The 19,445-nt window shown below is 50.2% G+C and overlaps 1 protein-coding gene across 1 annotated transcript in view; it reads right to left on the bottom strand.

Moving 5' to 3' along the window:
* Positions 1 to 16,895: 16,895 nt before the first annotated feature.
* Positions 16,896 to 19,445, bottom strand: part of NFKBIA (nuclear factor of kappa light polypeptide gene enhancer in B-cells inhibitor, alpha) — a gene marked incomplete at its 5' end in the record, with an annotated part of 2,717 nt that continues 167 nt past the window's right edge. Inside the window, 4 exons of the mRNA XM_009869653.1 lie at positions 16,896 to 17,320; positions 17,822 to 18,082; positions 18,200 to 18,288; positions 18,777 to 18,990. Of these exons, the coding sequence (XP_009867955.1) occupies positions 17,273 to 17,320; positions 17,822 to 18,082; positions 18,200 to 18,288; positions 18,777 to 18,990 (612 nt within the window). The remainder of the gene's footprint in view (positions 17,321 to 17,821; positions 18,083 to 18,199; positions 18,289 to 18,776; positions 18,991 to 19,445) is intronic.

A 19,445-nucleotide genomic window follows, 5' to 3' on the forward strand; every position in this document is an offset into this window, starting at 1 on the left:
AGTGTGAGGACAGAAAGCTGACCCTCCCAGCTGCTCCTGAGCCCACCAGAAAGCCCTGCCTTCTTCCTAGCGTGTCCCATCAGGGACTCTTCCCTGGGGCAGCATGGAAAAGCATCTTCCTTCCAAATCCAGGGAGTATGTCTTTGCAAGTTACCACAGGAAACACCCTGCTTTCTGAGCAAAAAAAAGTGGGGGGGGGGGGGGGGCATATGTGGGAAAAAGAGGGGGGGGGGGGGGGGAAAGCATCTGTGTGGCATGCCCATTTACACTAAAATCCAGCACAGGCATCTAGAAGTTGCATTGGCTTGATCCAGGGTAATTTTTGCTGTGAGGATAGCAACTTCAGGCAATGTTTTCATCTCTATCTCTCTGCCCCGATCTGCTTCGGCTGCCTGACAATTGCCTTTTCCCTCGGAGTTCCTGAAAATTTCTGTGTTTCTGCCCCCAACCCTGGCCCTCGTCGAGAATTCTTCCCAGATTCTCAAAGATCTTATGTATCATTGTTACCATCTAAGCCAGGGTTTCTCTGGTTGCCCCAAGGCAATTCCACACTGGCATCTGCTTTGTGCTTCTTCACGGTGGGATCCTCTCCTTCTTGGATCTTCCCTTTCAATGCTCTTCTGTGCAGCATGTCACGGGTGACAGTGACTTCAAGGAAAATCCACCCTGTGGCTCTCTGCCTTCTAAGGCAATGCAAGAAAGAAAGGTGCTGACAGCTCAGCTATGACATAAAGCATCCATGAAGCAGAGAAGAAAGATCAGCTCAAACACGTGCCTTGCTGGCTTCGCTAATTAGAGTGGAAGTGGCAAAACCCTCCTTGATGAGCTGCAGCAGGTCATGAGAGCTGAGTCACCAAGACACCTCTCTATCAGCAGGTGATTTGGAAAATGCCAGCCATCTCTCAGAGGACCCACACATGTGATGACATGTGCCGCTCACATCGCAGATGTTCAAAAGAATCAGATTCAACTGAACACGTTACTGAGGCGATGGGAGGGTGGCCGTCCCACCACAATTAACACAAGAAATGAAGGGAATCCTGCATATCGCACAGTACCAACACTTAACGCTTTTGGCACTGGCTTTGTTTATACAGCCTGGGTGTACCCAGGAACCCCACCAAAACAAGTTTGCAAAAGGAACATTTTGTTTGTGGAAGGAACCCGGAATTTCCCAAGGTGAGAGGCAGTGGCTTTAACTGATTGCGTTTCCATCAAGTAGCAGCTGGCAGCCTTTCCAGTGCCCCACCTCAGCCGCCGCGGCCCCCTCGCAGGCTGAGAAGGGCTCCGGCTCCTCTGGCTAAGGGCCAGCCCCAGAACTCAGCACCCGTCTACCTGGTGCCAGGCCTGTTTTCAAGGTGAGCCCTCATACGTGAGCAGAAGCAACACCTGCGTACCAGGAGAGCTGTGCCACTCGTCTCCTCTCCTCTGTGACGCATGGTGGCCCAGGGCATTTGCCGGAGTGGGAGATGGATGCTGCTGAAGCACTGAGAGACAGTGGACTCTTCTGATTTTCCCTATTTTCTGTTTCAATAGAGCAGACACTTGGTCACAGAGGTTGCCATTTTGCCTGGCAGCTTCTCATGGCAGCCTCACGTCCCAGCATGGCCATCATCCACTTCGCTGGTGTCCTCCTGGCTTTGGCAGCTCCTTTGAGGGGGGGCCCTCTCCTACCTCCAACCTGCTCTGTGCTCCCAGGCGGTTGCAAGCAGTCCTACCACCTTCTCCTGCTCATTCCCATGATAAGCCTTCAGGACCCTCTCTGTCTTTTTATACAGAAAGGGCAAAAACTTCACCTCTCCATTCCTTTGGGCTTAGCAAATGCCTCTTTGCCTGATGCTAGAAAGGGATGCTGCTCTTGGCAACCTTGGTCATTCAGTAGATTTCCAGGAGGGCTTTCCTGCACACACTGTGCCACAAGGACTTTTCTTCCTCCTTCTTCCAGTTCTTGAAGAAGTTTTCAGTCTCACTGCTCTCACCTACCCCTCCCACTGGAGGTTACTCCCCCTCAAATGGCTGGTGGAGTAATTAGAGTGCAGTTCCCTGTGTTTGCTTCAGGCAAAATTATACAGGTTAATTTGAACTTGTCTAAGCCACCCTGGCTGGTTCTGTCTGCACTGAACTAGGGGAAAGCTCACACAATCCTCTTTGCCAGCCATCATGAGGGTACTGTGGTGGCCAGGCAGGCCAGGGCCATCATCTCTTCCACCAGCAAAGCTGAGGCTGAAGCAAACCCTGTGCTTCTCCACGATATGCCAAAAATGACAAACCAGCTTTGTGATGAGCAGAGCCACTGGTCAGCTGGAAGAAGTGAGCACAAGTTTTACCTGAAGATCTGCCTCAACACCCAGACTCTTGACTCAGATGGGTCTGGCTGTTTGGGAATCTGGTGTGAATATCGATGCACTTTCACAGCCTTTATCTTTTCCTCCTGGAATTTTCCAAAGGTAACAGTCTTTCAGGTGAATATAATGAATTTCCAACCAGGGCACATGCTCAAGAAATGAGATTCTTGCCTCTCTTTTGCTAATGCCAAGGATTCAAGGTGGTGGCAGAGGGTCAGGAGCAGAATGTGGGATTAGATGGCTCAGCTGAGAGGAAAGGAAGGTCAAGCAGTCCTCCCTCCCAGGAGAGTGCATGTGATGTCCATCGAAGGACCCCAGGGTGAGGCATGCATCCATGCAGACCATGCTTGGAGATTTCCAAGCCGAGCGGAGAGAAGCCATGAGCGAGTTGTACACATTGCAGGAAGCAGGGAGCTGCTAGGCACAGGCTTTCCAGAGGGAGGTTTTGGATACAGGTTTTCTCAGCCTACTAGAGTCCTGATCTTAGGGTCTTCAATCTCCTCTGGGGTCCATGCCCAAGTGCTAATTTCCACCATGCTACTGGAGAACAAGTAGCATCGCCTGAGGCTGGGATGTAATAGGTGCTGTATTTTTGTGGCACTTCAGATCACACTTCTGTGGGCCCTGCAGCATCACATCCATCTGGGATTGGATTATACAGCTCTTAATTCTCATGCTGCTGGGTGGTTAAAATAGTCACCGACATGGGCAGAGCCATGTCCCTGCAGAGATCTGCACTACTAGTTGCCTGGGAGCCCAAGCAATGATGAAGTTATACCTCAGCATCTCCAGCACTGGTCATGGCTGAAGAAAACACACCAAACTGGAAAGACCTCTGGGCTGGTGACTGTGGTGGCCTTATTAAGTGTCAAACCCAGCCTATTGCTCAATGAGCTGTTTTCTTCATGTAACCCCATGTCCCTGACCCAGCTTGAAATAGCCTGACTAGCAAATAAATTGCAGAGCGGCGAGCAACATGAGCGGCTCCCTCTGTGGCTCTGCGTGCGCTCAAGGCTGATTATCCCTGGCAGAAATTATGGGTTTGCTCAATGCTGAGGACATAGGCCTCTGTTTTGTAGTATAGGAAAACACGAGCTCAGATTGCCCCAAGCACAGCTGTGATTCTCCCATTGCGCAAGTGCTCAGCAAGCGTGTGCAGCTGCTGCAGCCCCTGCCAGAGAGACGTGCTGGGGCCAACAGAGAAAAGTGACCGTGGAAGCTCTCAAGATGTCCTGCATGCTAAGGATTGCAAAATTTGCTGCTGGGGGCTTCCTTGCTCGTGTAACATCTGGCTCCACCTTCCTACAGAGTTGTCTCTGGTGGCCAATAGAGGTTGCCAGCTCCTGCGGCAAAGCTTCTAGGAATAGACTTGTTTAACCCCTTCAAGCTGCTAAATCTAATCAAACAAAACATAGTTCATATCTGAGAAAACTACATTTCACAGGAGCTTGTGTGACCAGAGTGACTGCCAGAAGCCAGGACTGGCCATGGCTGGCAGTGCCAGGGGTGGTAGTGGGCTGGGAGAAAGAGGGAGAGCATTGGGATCAAAACAGCAGAAGCCGTGTCTCCTCGTAGGTGGCACTGCAGCCTGGCTGGGTACCTGTCTCCAAGCACTGGTATCACTATGTGGCTGGAGTGTGTCCTGCCGAGACCTGGAACAAGGTTGATGGCCCTTGGTTTAGGGAGGTGACTTTATTTGGGTGACAGAAAGGTTTGGAGGTGGGGGGACTCCCAGCTTTGCATGTTATTTGAATGTGGATGTCTGCAAACTTGTGACAACAGAAAAGCAAGCTGTACCAAAATTAATGACAAGCTACTCCACATGTGGCCCTGGGTGCTGAATTAGCGGCAGGGTTCTGTCCAGACCAGGGTTCAAACCTGGCAGGAACACTAACAGCCTGCCGGCACGCGTGTGGGGGCATGTGGAAGGGGCCAGTGGGGCAGTGCCCAGCTCCATTCCTGAAGGGAAGGATTGTTCCGGCCTTTTTCCTGGAGGACATCCACTGAGCACAGACCAGCTGCCCCATATCTGCAGCCTCCCTGGATGTCCTCACATTTTATCCTTGGAAATTTTGTCTGAGGACTTTGGAGAGCTGACATCGAGCAACCCCAGCAAAACAGCAGCTGGAAATCCTGGACTCTCTATTGCACAAGTGCAGCTGAAGTGCTGTGGTTGTACTGCACAGATCGTCCTGACCTGCACCAGCGATACCACGCGTGAAACCTGTCGAACTTACCACAAGCACGCAGCTTCTCTCGGCACAGGCGCCTTTGTGTCAGGCCAGGAAACCCCAAACAGAAATAGGGCAACCCCTGCCTACCCAAGCAGTTTGCTGGGATTTCTCCCCGACAGTGCACTCGGTGGGAATTTTTTTTGCAGCAAACCATGACCCAGCTTGCTTGCAATGAGTTGCATGCTTTTCCCAAGCCTGCTGCTTGGGCCTGGCCCTTTGGGACAGCTGCCAGGGGCAGGCACTGCAGCGTGCGCGGCTGCAGGGACAAGGGCTGCAGCTCCGGGTTTCCTTTGGCTGGGAGCCACGGCTGATGTGCTGGGCTGCCTGCCCCAGGAGATCTTGCAGGCTTTTTAGCTGAGTGTTACTTAAGCCTCCATCAAAGCATGCCTAGATAAAAAAATGCTGGATTCTGCTAGCAAGATGTCTGTGCCTCTCCTGAGGGGCCGGACCCATGGGGAGTTGTGGTTATGCATTTTCCAGCAGAAGATAGAGGGGGGAAAATATTCCGGCTGTTTCCTCCCATCTTCTCTCCTTCTACACAGAGAGGATTTCTGCTACCCAGTATTACAGTGCCTCAGAGCAAGCCTCAGCCACTTACCCCACTAATGGAAAAGTCTGCAGAGCCTCCTGCTATCCCAGGGTACATTCCTCTCCATGTGCCTCGGATCAAAGAGATGAAAGGAGAGACCACAGAGGCAACAAAATCGCACTTTTCAGGATGCAGCTCTGCCATGACCTCTGATCCTGCCTCACCTCTTTCTTCCTGCTGTACTGCCCAGCCTGAGGCTGGAGGTGCACCTCTGGCCTTGGCATTCCCTTTTGCTTGTGTAGGCAGCTCCTTCCTCCTTGTCCTGGGCACCAAACCCCCTCAGTGGCCTCCAACAAGCAGGTGGGTTTGTAAAAATAAGGCAGTGCAGTGTCTTTCATTACCAGGCTTAGCACTTTTCCAAGGAGTTTGTCTTCTACTTCTCAGCATCATATCCCACTGCCCTTATGCATCTATACATACAGAAAAGTCCTCTGTGAAGAGGAACTGCCTGTCCGGAAAATATCATGCAATGCATTCTGCCAGCTGGTCCAGGAAAACAGCTTTGCATGGCTCTGCACCTGCTGAGATATGGTAAACAAAACTCCAAGGAGTGGCTTGAATAAAAAAGGCTTTTTCAGTAGATACAGTTAAGTGCAGGGAAGGAGCATGCAGCAGGGACCCAAGATGGGAAGGAAACAGGAAGACCTGTCACTACTCTGTGCGTTTTACTCTCAAAGCAGCAGTCGTCTTCTCTGCTTCCCTTAAAAGAAAGAAAAGGCAAAGATGATTCATGTCCCATTGCCCAGCTCAGCCTTGAAGCAGCCTTAGTGTGACTAAGGTCCTCACTGCATCATTTCTTTCTCCACCTGATGCCGAGAAGGTGGCAGCAGGGCAGGCTGTGATTAAGTGGAATTTTTCAATGTTGAAAGACATCTGAGAATGGTCCTGGTGATTAATAAAATGACTTGAGGGGCCATAGGAAAATCTGATCCTATACATTTTTTTCTGAAGAGCGCAAACCTTTCGAAACTTGCCTTTGTGAAAGCTTAGAGAATAGTATTTGCATAGAGTGTTCTGCCAGCAGGGCTGAGCAAAGGTGAAACCTGCCAGCATGGCATGGCCCCCGCCCAGCAAGAAATCCTCCTGAATTTCCATGTAGTTCTGGTTATTGGAGTCCACAGCCTTTTACCTTACTTTATTGTGCATCGCTCATGGAAGTCTGATAGTTTAGTAGACCCTAAAGCACTCGAGGGAGGTCCAGTGCACAGATAACAGCCCAAATCTTGGCTGTCCCAGCAGAGTCAAAGTTGGCAGGTAGAAGCACCAATTGCTTTAACACTGTAGGTGCTGGTTTTACCAGTTCGTATTCCTTGTGGCTCTGCAGAGGAAGGGACTAGTAGCACACACTCTCCAGACAGGTCCACAAACACTTATTTAAAAGCAGTCTCTGCCCTGGGGAGCTTACAGCCCAAAGCCGGGACAGAGATGCTGTGGGCCACAAGTCCAGCGCGGGCTGTGACTCCATGTCCTTCAGCAGCATTTTCTGTCTGCTGGTTTTCCGTGCCTGAAGGTGCCCAAAGGTGTAGCCTGCCGGGGCAAGGAGCAGTAGAGCTGCACAAGGTGGCAGCAGCTTTGCCCCAGCACACGTATGGTGAGGAGCAGAGATGGAGCCAGCCCCGGCCTTTGCCAGCCCATGCCACTGCTGTTACCAGAAGGTGCTTTTAAAAGGAGGCAATGTTTTACTTTCTTGTTGTCCTACGTGCCTTTAAGGAGCAGGCAGAGCCCTCCTATGCTGCAGCATAAACCACTGACTATCTGTACCTCAGTTTTCCCCACTGGAGACTTACAACATTTGTACTACAAGTATTTTGAAAGGCTAATACCGCATTTGGTCAGACACACTGCTGTTACTGCAATTCCTAATTTAAATTGCTGGCTGCTTGCTAGCAAAAACATTTCCTTCCCTCTCCCCTATTCTTTTTGTATCGATCAGCCTGTTCTGTTCTGGCTTCTCGCAGGGAGGTTTTCTCTCCCAACCTCTGCAGCCCCAGTTGGCAGATGCTGGAAGCACGCAGCTCTCACAGAGGCCCCTCCTGGGGACTTTGAAAACCGTGCCAGCAGCGTATTTGACATTGCACATGAGACCTACGAGGTGCTGTGCAGGGACAGAGGGCTCAACAGGTTGCCAGTTAGCAAAGAGAAGTGCTGTGGGTTTATGCAGGACCAGGTTCAGGAGGTATACAATTACAGCTGTGCAAAGAAATAATTTAGCTGTCATCAGTTAGAGGGAGAGAGACATCAGTGTAGCTGCTGCACAACATCTGAAAAGAAGCATCCAATCTGCAGCTTGACGTGGCTCATGGCACACGTAGACAGTTCAAATAATTTCCTCTTTCTTCTACATTTCTTGTAATGCCAAAGGCAGCCATGTGTGTCAAGCTCTCACTTTTAAGCGACCTTCAGTACATATTTCGATTGTGTCTTAGTAGGAGTCAAAAAAACCTCCAATTGATGTTGATGGGATGAAGGGACTTGCTTCCCAGCCAGGAGAGCAGTTAGTCACCACAGCAAGTTCCATGTCAATCCTAAATCACAACCACACAGCTCCCTTATCCCTGTGCTCAGGGACTGCAAAGCTCAGCAGGTTCCCTGATGAGACCCTGATATCTTGCAGATATTTGCATTTACCATCACTGCCTCTTTTTCTCACCACTGCTTCATAAAAAAAGGTAAAATGAAATCCCATGCAAAGCAGCTCAGTCACTCTGTTCCAGCTTGCACTTTCCTTTCTGAACTGCTCCTGGAGGCTCAGTTCTGAGGCAGGTAATCTTCTGCTGGCTTCAGTGGAGGTTAAAAGCACATCGTGCCTCTCTGCTTTAACCCTTTAAAGGGTGGCAGGTGCAGTGCTTGCCCTCGTTTTGAAGCCTGCCTTATTCTGATTGTCATGACTATTTACATCCACTGTCAGTGAGTTAGGCCCTGAACTCTGGATTCCCACACGCCGTCAGCAGACTGAAGAGGTTAAACGGGACTGTGCTCTGCAGGCTTCGCTGATCTTGTCTTTGACTTCCTCCTGTGGTTTGCTGAAGCAGGTTCCCCACAGCTAATGGGGTAGGGCTTGGGGTTCCAGGTGCCAGAGTGCTACAGGGACGGGGACACGTTCTGCTCCGACCGCGGGCTCTGATGTCAGGAGCACTTGTGCCCAACGGTCAGCTCCAGATGGAAACCGAGCTGCTGCCAGGAGCAAACAGCAACCGCTTTGTGTGTGTCCAGAACTGCTCTTCAGGCTCAGTGATGATGAAATACGATTAAAAAGTCTGCCCTATCATTAGGGCACACTTGCCTTTTAGTTCACCCTTAAAAGCCCACTTTGTGATTGGGCCCGGCATTGCTCCATGCTTCTTCACCTCTGTGCTGGACCAAGGTCATATCCAGCCTGGGGCAAAAGCTCTCAGTCTCCATGTGGTGTCAGTGGGCAGACGTGAGGGAAGGCACACCAAGGGACAGGATCTCTTGAGCTGTGCCAGCCCCCTATGCAGCAGCATCATCTTCACCTGCGTACCTCAGCTCGCGTGGGAGGCTTGCCACCACCTAAAGGGAGGCTGCGCTCAAATGATTTCTTTGCTGTCCTCAGAGACAGGACTCAGATGCTCTAGGGACTGGAGATGAAGATGGTATTTCATGTGCCACTAAGCAAAATTATTAATAAGGCTACATGGAGCTGTCTTTATCCTGTGCTTACAAGGAATATGCAATATCTATTGACAACCTTCAACGGCCCAGCAGAGCAGCTGCAGAGATAACATTTTTCTTATGATGATTTTGAGAAGCCATGTGCGGTGGCATTTCATGACAAATGTGCTTACAACACAAGGGACTTGCCTCCAGGAAGAGGACACACCAACCTGCGTTTGCTTTATTGCTGAACAAAAGCATTGCATGGGAAATACCTCACACACCCTGGGTGATGTGCGTTGGCTTCATGCCTTGGGCTGAATCAGTCCTCAGACATGGTCCAAGTCATGGGCAAGATGTCTGGCAGCAGGACACTGGCTGATGCCAGAATCAGCATCAGTTTACCTGCCAGAAGCCATCCACACACTTGCCATGGAGTGATTTGCAGCCCCAAAACTTCCAGCACAAGAGTGCCCTCAGGATCAGTTTTGAAGATATCACAGATATCACCTCTCCTGAGCTGAGTTTTCTTCTTGGTATATGTAGAGCAGCCAAAAAATGGAGTAAGTGGGTAGAGGGAAATAGGATGTATGCATGTGAGCACCCACTCACATGCATGTGACAGCAAGAGGCAGCCAAGCAGACCCAATGGAAGTCTGCTAGCTGCAAGGCTAACTGAAGACTTGCCCCTATTCAAGCACGAGGAGTTTAATAGGTATAATATAGATGGCAATTGGATGCAAATCTGAGGGCTGGCTTTTCAGAGATGACACAGTAAGCCCCAGGTCGGAGGTCTGTCCAGTTCACATGACTCAGGAGAAGAGTTGGAGAGGAAGTTCTGCTATGTCGCAACCACAAAAACTTAGGAGACAAAAATTTTCACGTGAGTGAGAAAACAAATACCTCAAGTTTCCAATGAGAAAGAAAAAATTAAATAAATACTTGTTTTCTGAGTCTACAGAGGTAATCTGTTTCAGTCAGGAAGTTCTCAATATGATTTTAATCATATGAGTTTTTTTAAGCAATAGATTGTTTCTAACTGAAAGCTGAGCAAAGCATTTCCTTTGCAAAATGGAAAAAAATAGCTATTTTGAATTACTCCACTTGTTCTTAAATTCAAAGCAGAAAATTTGATGACACTGGCACTCATTTGCAGGATGCTGTGCTATGACTGGGTCACACCTTCTGCACACACAGAAAAATGCCTCTGGTCCTACTGGTGGCACAGAGCTATCACGTGCTCTGCTTTGTGCAGTGTATGGCTGCAGCTTGGTCCTCTGTGTTTTCTCCCTTGGCACAGCTGTTTTTAGGGAGAGGCTTCCCAGAACAGCATGCTGGGGGGGCTTGGTCCTGCTGCTGTGCTCATGCAAGGAGGCCAGCTGCCAAGTAGCCTGCATGGTTTCCCTTCCCTGCTTTGCTTGGACTTCTCTGAAAAAGGAAACAAAGAGTTACCAGTTCCTTACTTTGCAAGTCCCTCAGATACAGGAGCGGCTTGCAGAGGGAAGCGGGTGATCAGATCACCTTGGGAGTGAGGAGAGCAGAAGGGAAACTGGCTTTGCATGCCACCACCCAGGGGCAGAAGGCAATCCTGGCCAGAAGTCCCAGCCTTTCCTGGGCCTCCTCACCTCCCTTCCCCTGGAACAGAGACAGAGGGAATGATGCCTTTGGGAAAAGTCTGTGTGAAAAGTGCTACCACTGGACTGTGAAAGGGATGAGATCACCTTGGCAGTGAACCTGGGGGACCTGCTGGACCCGTGTCTGCTGTGAGTGGTGTCTCACCTAGCTTTCACACTCCGGTGCCACTGCTGCCATTTCCTCCTCTGCCATATCCCCCTCTGCCTTCTTGCCATTTCACAGCTGTGGAACATGCCCTCGTGCTGTTTCATCGCCTGTTTAAACTCAGCCTCCCACGCTGCTGCCAGCTAACCCCATTTCCACCTCATTATTTCGGTTTCCACAGGTTTGAGCTCTGTCGTGTGAGAGTGATTGTCAAGGCAGGAGACGGTGCCTTCCCTTGCTGTGGTGGGGTAGCCCAGCGGCTGGGTATTTCAGCCTGCTGGGGATCAGAGCTGCAAGGACAGGAGCATAGAGAGGTCTGGGGCAGAAGGACAGACAGACAATGTTGGATGTTTTACCGCAGCTCAGGAAATTTCATAGTCTGTCTGAGAGGAGGTGGAGGTCAAGTGTGCTGAGGGTTGAGTGGGTGGTGTGAATCCCCCTCCTTGAGAGGGTTTTCCCAAGCCATGTTTGGCACAGCCCAGGGTAAGAAGCCTCTGTGTAGCTTGGGGAAGGGCTTATTTGCTTGCTGGGGCACACTGTCTCAGAGAAGCTGCTGCTGGAGTCAGATCTAAGTTTTTTTAGGTGAAATCCAGAAACACCAGCCTTGACGCACACCAGACATCCATCCATTTGGAAAAGACTGACCGAAGAGGGTGGTTTCGTTCCGTGTGCCGCACAGGCCATGCCGCCATCCTTACTGACTCCAGTCCTCCCTCAACTCAGCACACCTGCAGAGCTGTCACTGAGACATGGCAAGTCCTTCTCCCACGCAGAGAGGAAAAAAAACACCACACAGATCCTCCCACACTGCGTGAGAAACTCCTCGGGCTCTCCTTGAAGGCGAGTCAGTGCTCCGCAAGGGGATCTGTCTCTTGCTTGACCCTGGGTCACTCTCCAGAGCAAACGAGGAGCAGCGTTGCTGAAGTGGAGCAGCAGCACTCACAGAGATCTTCTGTAGGGCCTTGGGAAACTCCCTCCTCCAAGCTACTGAAATCCAGGGGTAATAATTAACTGAGTTAAGCGGTGCCATGTGCCCTTCACAGGGTGCCTGTGTGTTAAAAATATTTGCGTTTTAAGGCTCTTTCTTGCAGCACTTTGCACACATTTGCTCGTATTTTGCTTTCAGCTAGAGGGATGAAAACTTCCCTTGAAAAGATGCGCAGGAAAATGAATCTAAAAGTTAGCTAAAACTGGGAATGGGAAAAGGATTTTTATCAAAGAGGTGCAGGCCTGCTCTATCAGAGCAGGGAGGCCCCTGGGGCTGGCGGTGGGCAGGCAGGGGGAAGCCCAACCACTGCAGGAGAGGCAACGGAGCCTCAGGGTTCCACAGCTGGTGGATCCTGCAAAGGCGGAAAAACTGCAGGAAGGAATGAGCAGGGAAAAACCCAGCTCTCTTCTGACAAGGACTGGAAAGTCCTGTTTGGAACAAACTGGACAAGGAGATGGTCCTGAGAAAATCTGAGCACTGGAGCAAGGGGAGGGGCGGCAGTCAAGCCCCAAGGGTGCTGGGGGAGTTTCTGTTTCAACCCCTCTGGATTTGGCTTCTTAAATTACAGCCTGTGCAGATCAATGTGTGAGCAGCTAAAGGGAGACTTTGGGCCCTGATGTTAACTCTTCGGAGAGCTGTCTGAAGGGACAGGGAGGAGAGAGGTGCCAGAGCTGTGATAGGCACTTGCTGGAGACGAGGAGAGGCTGGGGAGCAACCATCCTTGCAGCATGTTCCATCCAGCTGGCGTGAGAGGACAAGACTTCCCTGCTCCCTTCTGCCCTGGGATCCCACGCAGCTGTCGCTCTCCAGCAAAGCGCCGTACTTGGAGAACAGCAATGCTGGAAAAGCCCTTCCTCCACCCATGTGAAGTGAGAGCGGGTTTTCGTCCAAGGAGAGGGTCCTCCCTGCCACCCCTGCATTCTTTCTTCTAGGAACAACCAGATGCTTAATTATTTTCACAGCTCAGCTTTTGTAGAAAAATGATCTGTGCTGGGCCACTGCCTGGCCCAGAGTCCACCATCACTGAAGATTTTCTGTTAAAACAATGCTTGTCCTCCTCCTCCTTGGAGACTGTGCTGCCTTTCCTCAGGTTTTGTTGCTGGTTCTACCTTTCCCTTTCCTTACTCGGCCGTCTCTCTCATCCAAATCTGAACCCTGAAGCTGTGGGGCAAAGCTAGCAGCAGTGGGGCTCCCACTTTTGGGGATAGATGAAGGGTCCTGCTGACCTCACTGCTTTTGGGTGTGCACTGCTGCAGGGTGCGTGGCTGGTAAGAACTGTCTATTGGCCCCTATCTGGCCCTATAGTTCCTCTTGATGTGTAAAATGCTGAGTCAGCAAGGAGCCCCTTCCTCATATCAAAAGGCTGAAGGATGATGATGAGGACAGCAAGAGTTAAGGCCTCCAAGTTAGGATCGTGGCTCCTCATGATGTTCAAGCCCATCAGCAGGCAGGCGGGCAGGCAGGCTCCCCGTCCCACCTCTCTGTGCTGAGGGAGCTGGGACACCCACACCTACACATCGAAAAGCTCACACAGCTCAAGTTGCGTGAGAGGAGCTGCACCACAGCCTGAGAGCAGCAGAGCAAGCAGGAGAGGAGGGCAGTGAAAGTTGTTGCTTGCAACTGCAAAGGTCAGGCCAGTTCAGAGCCAGTGGGAGGATGCACCCTCCCCTATGTGTCCCTGGGTGCAGAGTCGCATTTTGCCCTTGCTTGTAACACTTTCTGAAGCTGCAGTGAATGGAAGAGAAGGGTTCCCAATTTACTGGAGGAAAATCAAGCCCTGGGCTCTGTTCTCCACCATCGTCTGCATTTTGTCAGTCTCTACCATCAGGCTCTAGAGAAGGCCAGGGCTGATGCTGATGAGCAGAATGGCAGGAGAGATGGGACAGAAGGTGGCCCCTGGGTTGTGGTTGGAGTGAGGAAGGCCTGCAGGGAGCTGGAGCATGAGGAGGAAGAGGAAGGTGTGGGAGGAAAGAGGGAGTTCAGCTCTTTGTGAGCAATACAAGGAAGTGTGGGAATATCCCTGCAGGATTATCAACAAGAATGTTAAGAATGGGCAGCAGGGAAAGGCTGGAAACGAAAATGCAATCTCATGCTGTGACATGTCATGATGGGTGAATGAGTTCATGGTGACATGTGGAAAGGTGCTTACCTTGGAAGGGAGAAAATAGCAGGCAGAGGTGGATACAGGTGCTGAGGGCAGGAAAAGCAGGGGATAGATTCCACAAAAGCATTAGGAAAAGCTTTTTCACTGTATGGGTGACGGAGCACTGGCACAGGCTGCCCAGAGAGGTTGTGGCGTCTCCTTCTATGGAGACATTTAAAACCCACCTGGATGCATTTCTGTGTGACTTACTCTGGGTGACCCTGCCCTGGCAGGGATGGTGAGCTAGATGATCTTTCAAGGTCCCTTCCAACACCTAACATTCTGTGATTTTGTGACCCTGTGATTCTGTGATCCTGTGATTCTGCGATTCTGGGACACAGGCATGGCAGGAGCTAAGGAAAGGAGGGAGGCTAATGGAGAGAGGGAAATAAAACTGAACTTCACAGGACCTTGATCTGCAGCAGCATGGCTGCTGTTGAAACTTGCTGAGCCGCCCTGGACAGGTGACAAAGGTGCTGGGAGAGAATTTTGAACCCTCGGCCAGCACAGGGAAGCACTGGCAGGAGGCCAAGCAAGTGCAAGCTAGCGTGCCCTGCTAATAGCTGAGGCAGCTGACTAAGGAAAAAGTGATGCTGGCAGAGCAAATGCGTAAAGAGTTCTTGTTCTGAGTCCTGCAAATGGGACCATCTTGTTCCCAGTCCTGCAAATGCAGCATGGGTGCCAAGAAGGCAGCATGAAGATGTTTCTAAAGGTATAGATGCGGAAAAGCCAGAGACAGGGTGGACATGCATCAGTTAAGGGTGGGTGTTCAAAACCAGGGGTGCAGAGAGTGACCTGCAGTGGACAATCTCACCGTATCATCAAGTGAACAGGCAAAACTCTGCACCGCACAGCCCCACGTTAGCAATGCACAAACACACAATGTGCCCCAGCCTGTTTTGCTAACAAACACATTAATCTCCTTCCCACTTGCTTTACCTGCAGTTCCTTCACATGCGATACTTGGCTATTTTTGCATGGCTGGTTGAGGCAAACAGTAGCATAACCGGCGTGCTGTACCTGCGCAATGATTTATTTAGCTGCAAAACTTCCTTGTTTAATTAAGCTCTTGCTTAATTTAATAAATCATTACAGAATTCTTGCAAGTTTATAGCAGCACCTTCCTAAAATACTGTTTGTCTAAATGTTGCAATGGGCAGCAGAGAGCATACCCCTGCCTCTGAAACTACTCTACCAACCTAGTAGCCTGGTACTACTGATAACTGCGCTTTCCTCCCTCGTTCTGGCCTTCGAATAAGAAGTATTTGCATTCAGATGGTATCTAATTAAATATTTGCATACCGGGTCCAGCAGAGCACTTGCAGAACACTAGTATCTATAGCTGGAGAATGCCTCCGCAGGGAGTCCACAGAATTTCCAGCTTGTGTTTCTCAAAGGTGAAGCTTAGGTGTAGCTAATGAGACGGACATTGCCTTTTCTATTTCCAGCTGTGGCAACATCACGTTCAGCCAAAAAAAGTCTGAAAGTCACTCAGGATTCTTTGCTGGCAAAAAACCTGTAGCAGCAGGTGGATAACCCCCGCCTAGCCTCCATCCCCAGCTCTGAATTTAGCAGTCCTTCAGAGTGCAGGGTGAGTCCCCAGAAAGAAGGGTATGGCAGACTCTCACCTGGCCCCACACCTGAAAAACTTTGCAATGCAGGCAAGGCCCCGTATGCCAGAAGGAAGTTTCAGTGCGTACACCTGAGCTATGCTCATGCAATGAGAGTGGAAGGGAAATAAAAATGACTCAGGATGACAATTTTATATAATCCTTTCCACAATGACCTTTGGCTCCCATGCAAATTAGGAAGCACCCAGCTAGCCTTGGTGCTCTTCCTCATACCAGAGAGCCCTCCTTAGAGCAGGCCGTGTGTCAGGAGCCCCCTGGGAAGAACAGGGCAGAAAAGGGAATGGGTGCCCCTGCACACCCTGGAGCCATGGCTGGAACTGGCGGCCGGAGCCGGGCCAGCTGCCAGCAGCACATTCTGCTGGCCAACGCTCTTGGCAGAGCTCGGTCCTGCGTCAGCAGCTCTGCACCCCATCCCTGTCCAGGGGGTTAAGGCACAGAAGGAACACGGCACGGGCACCCCTCACACCCCCCATCATTTACGTGGTCGCACCATGGCTAAGAACTGCAGCCAGAAGTACCCCTGTGCTGAGACACCCTGCCAACAGGTCGTCAGGGGGAGGTGAGGATTTGAACAAAGTGATTCCATCTGCTTCAGTGCCGGAGAGGAATACAAAAACTGAAGCGGGTTAAACCCACATCCTCCACTGCTGTGAATTGGACAAAGAGCTGCAGCTCCCGCAGCGGGGAGGTGGGGGAGGCCCCGTGGCTGAATTTCAGGGGTGGAAGGCGGCAGCACGTGTTCCCAGGCGTGTGCTCCCTCCTCCTGCGGAAATCCCCTTTGGAAAATCCAGAGGTGTCCCGAGTTCAAACCGGAACTGGGCCGGGTGATGAATGTGAGGGCGAGTGGGTGCGGGGCAGTGCTGTGAACCTCCCGCGCTCCCCAGCAAGTCCCGGCAAGAGCTGCCCACTGTTGGGGCTGAAAGAGAAGGTGCCACGAGGGTGGGCAGGCGGGGGCTGCCATGGACAGCCTCAAAACCCCTCTGCAGGGGCTGGGCAGCCCAACGCTTGGATGACAGAGGTGGAAACCCGGCCCCCACCAACCCACGTGCCGCAACGGGTGCAGGAAACGACACCTACGTCTGCTTCCAAAATTAGATAGAGCAGAAGGGCCAAGACCTGCTTCAATGTCTTACCGCTGAACTACCCCAAACCCCTGGGGGCTGTGACCTATTGGTGTACTAGGTGTTACATGCTGCTTAAAAAGCAAACCAGGTAGATTCCTACCTATCTCCAGACAAGGAGGTGGGCAATGAACCACTGAACAGACCAGGTACAGTAATTTGACTTTTTTTAATAAATACGTATCTCACATGTACCAAAATAATTATAGACAAAAAAAAAATGTACAGTATTTACACAATATACAATTGCTAAAAAGTGTAGCAATTACGGCACACATGGTGTGAAGCACACAGTTTCCAATGCCCACAGTTAACATTATTTCTACTTTCTCCTAGCAGCCAGGAGGTCACCGGTCCCTTGGTTTGACGACTCCGCCTGGGATGCCCACTGAGAGCAGCTGAGCCAGGGAGCGCCACCAGCCCAACACAACACACAGTCTCCATGAAGACGGGGTGCTGGTATGAGCCTTCCTTGCCACGAGAAGACACGTGTTCCTCGTGGTACTTAAAGCCACAAGAGAGCTCTCTGTAACTAGCAGGCTGGACACGTGGTCTGTTCGCAGGGTTGAGAAGACTGGCTATGTAGCTCTTTATCAGGTGTTGTGAATAGTCACAGATCTCTACTGACATTACACATCCCGCTCCTGTATTTAAACACAGGCTAGAACCTGGAACCATCCAGTTTAAACTACGTGCTCCTTGCCGGGCAGTGTAGTATTTCCCTCCTGGTTTTTCCCTCCACATTGCAACTTTCTTTTTAAATGAAGAAAGTCAGTCCTTTTCTACACATCTGTACACAGTCACTTCTTTTCACAGAAGGCTCGACTTTAAAACGCCAGCTGCCGTCCTCCAATAAGGCAGTCATCATACATAAGCTGCAAGAAAAAACAAAAGGGTGTTAATGGAAAACTCTTACTGGGAGTTATCATATCCACTCTGGGATAACTGCCAAATTCTGCATGCCCTGACTTCAGCAGCGTATACAATTTCAGCGCTGAAATGGTTTACGTTTGCCATTTAACAGCACCGAGAACGTTACAAAAACAAACGCTGGGGAGGAGAAAACCACCCATTAACTTGAATCTCATCTCATGAGGTTCTGTAGGTATCAACAACAGAATGGTGTTCACAGAACCATGCTGTGTGAAGTTCACCTCTTTTTCCTCACGTTATTTTTTACGATTTATTCTATTTATATGCTTGTCCCAACTGCCACTTTGTTTAATGGCATAACCTTACTTTATGGGCTATTTATACCCATCTGCTAGATAGGTAAGAAGCCACTGAAGCATATCAGAGTGGCACCACCAAAAAAAAAAAGCCTACAAAGGGCAAGATTTTCCCCTTCTCTTGAAAAGGTGCAAATAACTACTTACTTCATCCTCTGTGAATTCAGGCTCCGATTCACTGCTCTCCTCATCCTCACTTTCTGGCAACATCTGCAGGTCGGCTGTGGTCAGCTGCCTCAGCTGTTCCTGGATGCTGGAGTTGTCTCTTCCCCACGTGAGCTGATAGGGTGAGTAGCCTTGGTAGGTCACTTTGTTCACATCCGCCCCATGTTTCACCAGAAGCGACACCAGGTCTGAGTTCTGTAGGTCGACAGCCAAATGTAGTGCCGTTCTGCCATTGCACGGCTCCTGCATGAAAATAACACAAGGTTTGGCATGTTAGGAGAGCCAGAGCGGGTTCCAGACCTGTTGATTCTTAGGACTACACAGCCCTGCTCAGTTAAATTCACAGTATATGTTACATACCTGAGCATTTACATCTGCTCCCAAGGACAGCAAGTATTCAACAATAGCCAGATATCCCTGAATAGATGCCAAATGGAGACATGTATGTCCTGCAAAACACAAATGAGGGGAAAATTTGAGTAAGTCTAACCTAATGGCCTATCATTCAGTTAAAAACAAGATGACAGAATGACATCTAAGTTTGCATTTGCAATTTATGCATGAAAAAAGGGTGTTTCCCAGAAGAGCTTTCCAGCCTTCCAGTTAAGTTGGAATAACAGGGTTGGATTTCTTAGAGGCTTTATTCTATTGTTTGACTATAACTTACTGCAACCAGAAAAAAAAAAAAAGAGCACTGCAAAAGCACTCATTAAAAATGTAAAATTTAAAGCCATGAGAGCCAACAATCAAGAGTAAGGAGGCCTAAAAGACAGTGACATTTTAAAGTTGGCCACTGTTGTGTGCTTTGGGCTTCTCAGCTCTCAAATGGGTGCAAAGAGCCTTCTCTGCCTCTCCAGAGATCTTTTGAGCTCTACAGGACTCCAGCCCTGCCCTCAGCAGCGCACACCGACATCAATGCACAGCAGCTTGCCCATACCGTTGTAGTTGGTCGCCTGCAGGACAGCGAGGAGGTGGTGTGGCTGGCAGTGCTGCGTGAGGACACTGACGCTCCTCAGGGATCCCTGCTGGCAGGCAATGTGCAGGGGGGTGTTTCCTCGAAAGTCTCTGATTTCCAGGTCGCATCCAGCCTTCAGAAGATGCTCAGCAATTTCAGGCTGATCGGTGATCACTGCCAGGTGAAGAGGAGTCTGCAGGCAAAAGAGAAAATGCAGACCTGTAAGTTACACCACAAATTTGGCAGCAACACTTGAACAAATAGACCCCTCGAATGCTTGGTGACTTGTGTTTCCGATTAAAAACACAGCCCATAAACTCAGTTCTTCATGCTTTCCAATGCATTGTACAGTTGCCCTTTAGTCTGGAAGAGATAATGGGCTCTCCAGATGCTGAACAGTCAATCCATATGAAGGGTATCATTAACATCCCAATAAAGAGGGATGCAATCCATTGCATCATATTTGAAAAATGCGGGTGTTAAATGCCACTCTCAGGGGAGAGGACGCGTTGCACTAACACTGGCTGGAGCCAGCTGGGGACTTTCCTGAATGTAGGCTTTGATTTCATTGATTCCATCACTTGGAAAAAAACCCAAACAAACCAACCTAAAAAGGGCTTGGGGGGGGAGGGGAGGGGAATTCCCTAGAGT

The sequence above is a fragment of the Apaloderma vittatum genome, unplaced genomic scaffold, assembly GCF_000703405.1.
Source record: "Apaloderma vittatum isolate BGI_N311 unplaced genomic scaffold, ASM70340v1 scaffold18295, whole genome shotgun sequence".
In the NCBI taxonomy this organism is placed as follows: domain Eukaryota; kingdom Metazoa; phylum Chordata; class Aves; order Trogoniformes; family Trogonidae; genus Apaloderma; species Apaloderma vittatum.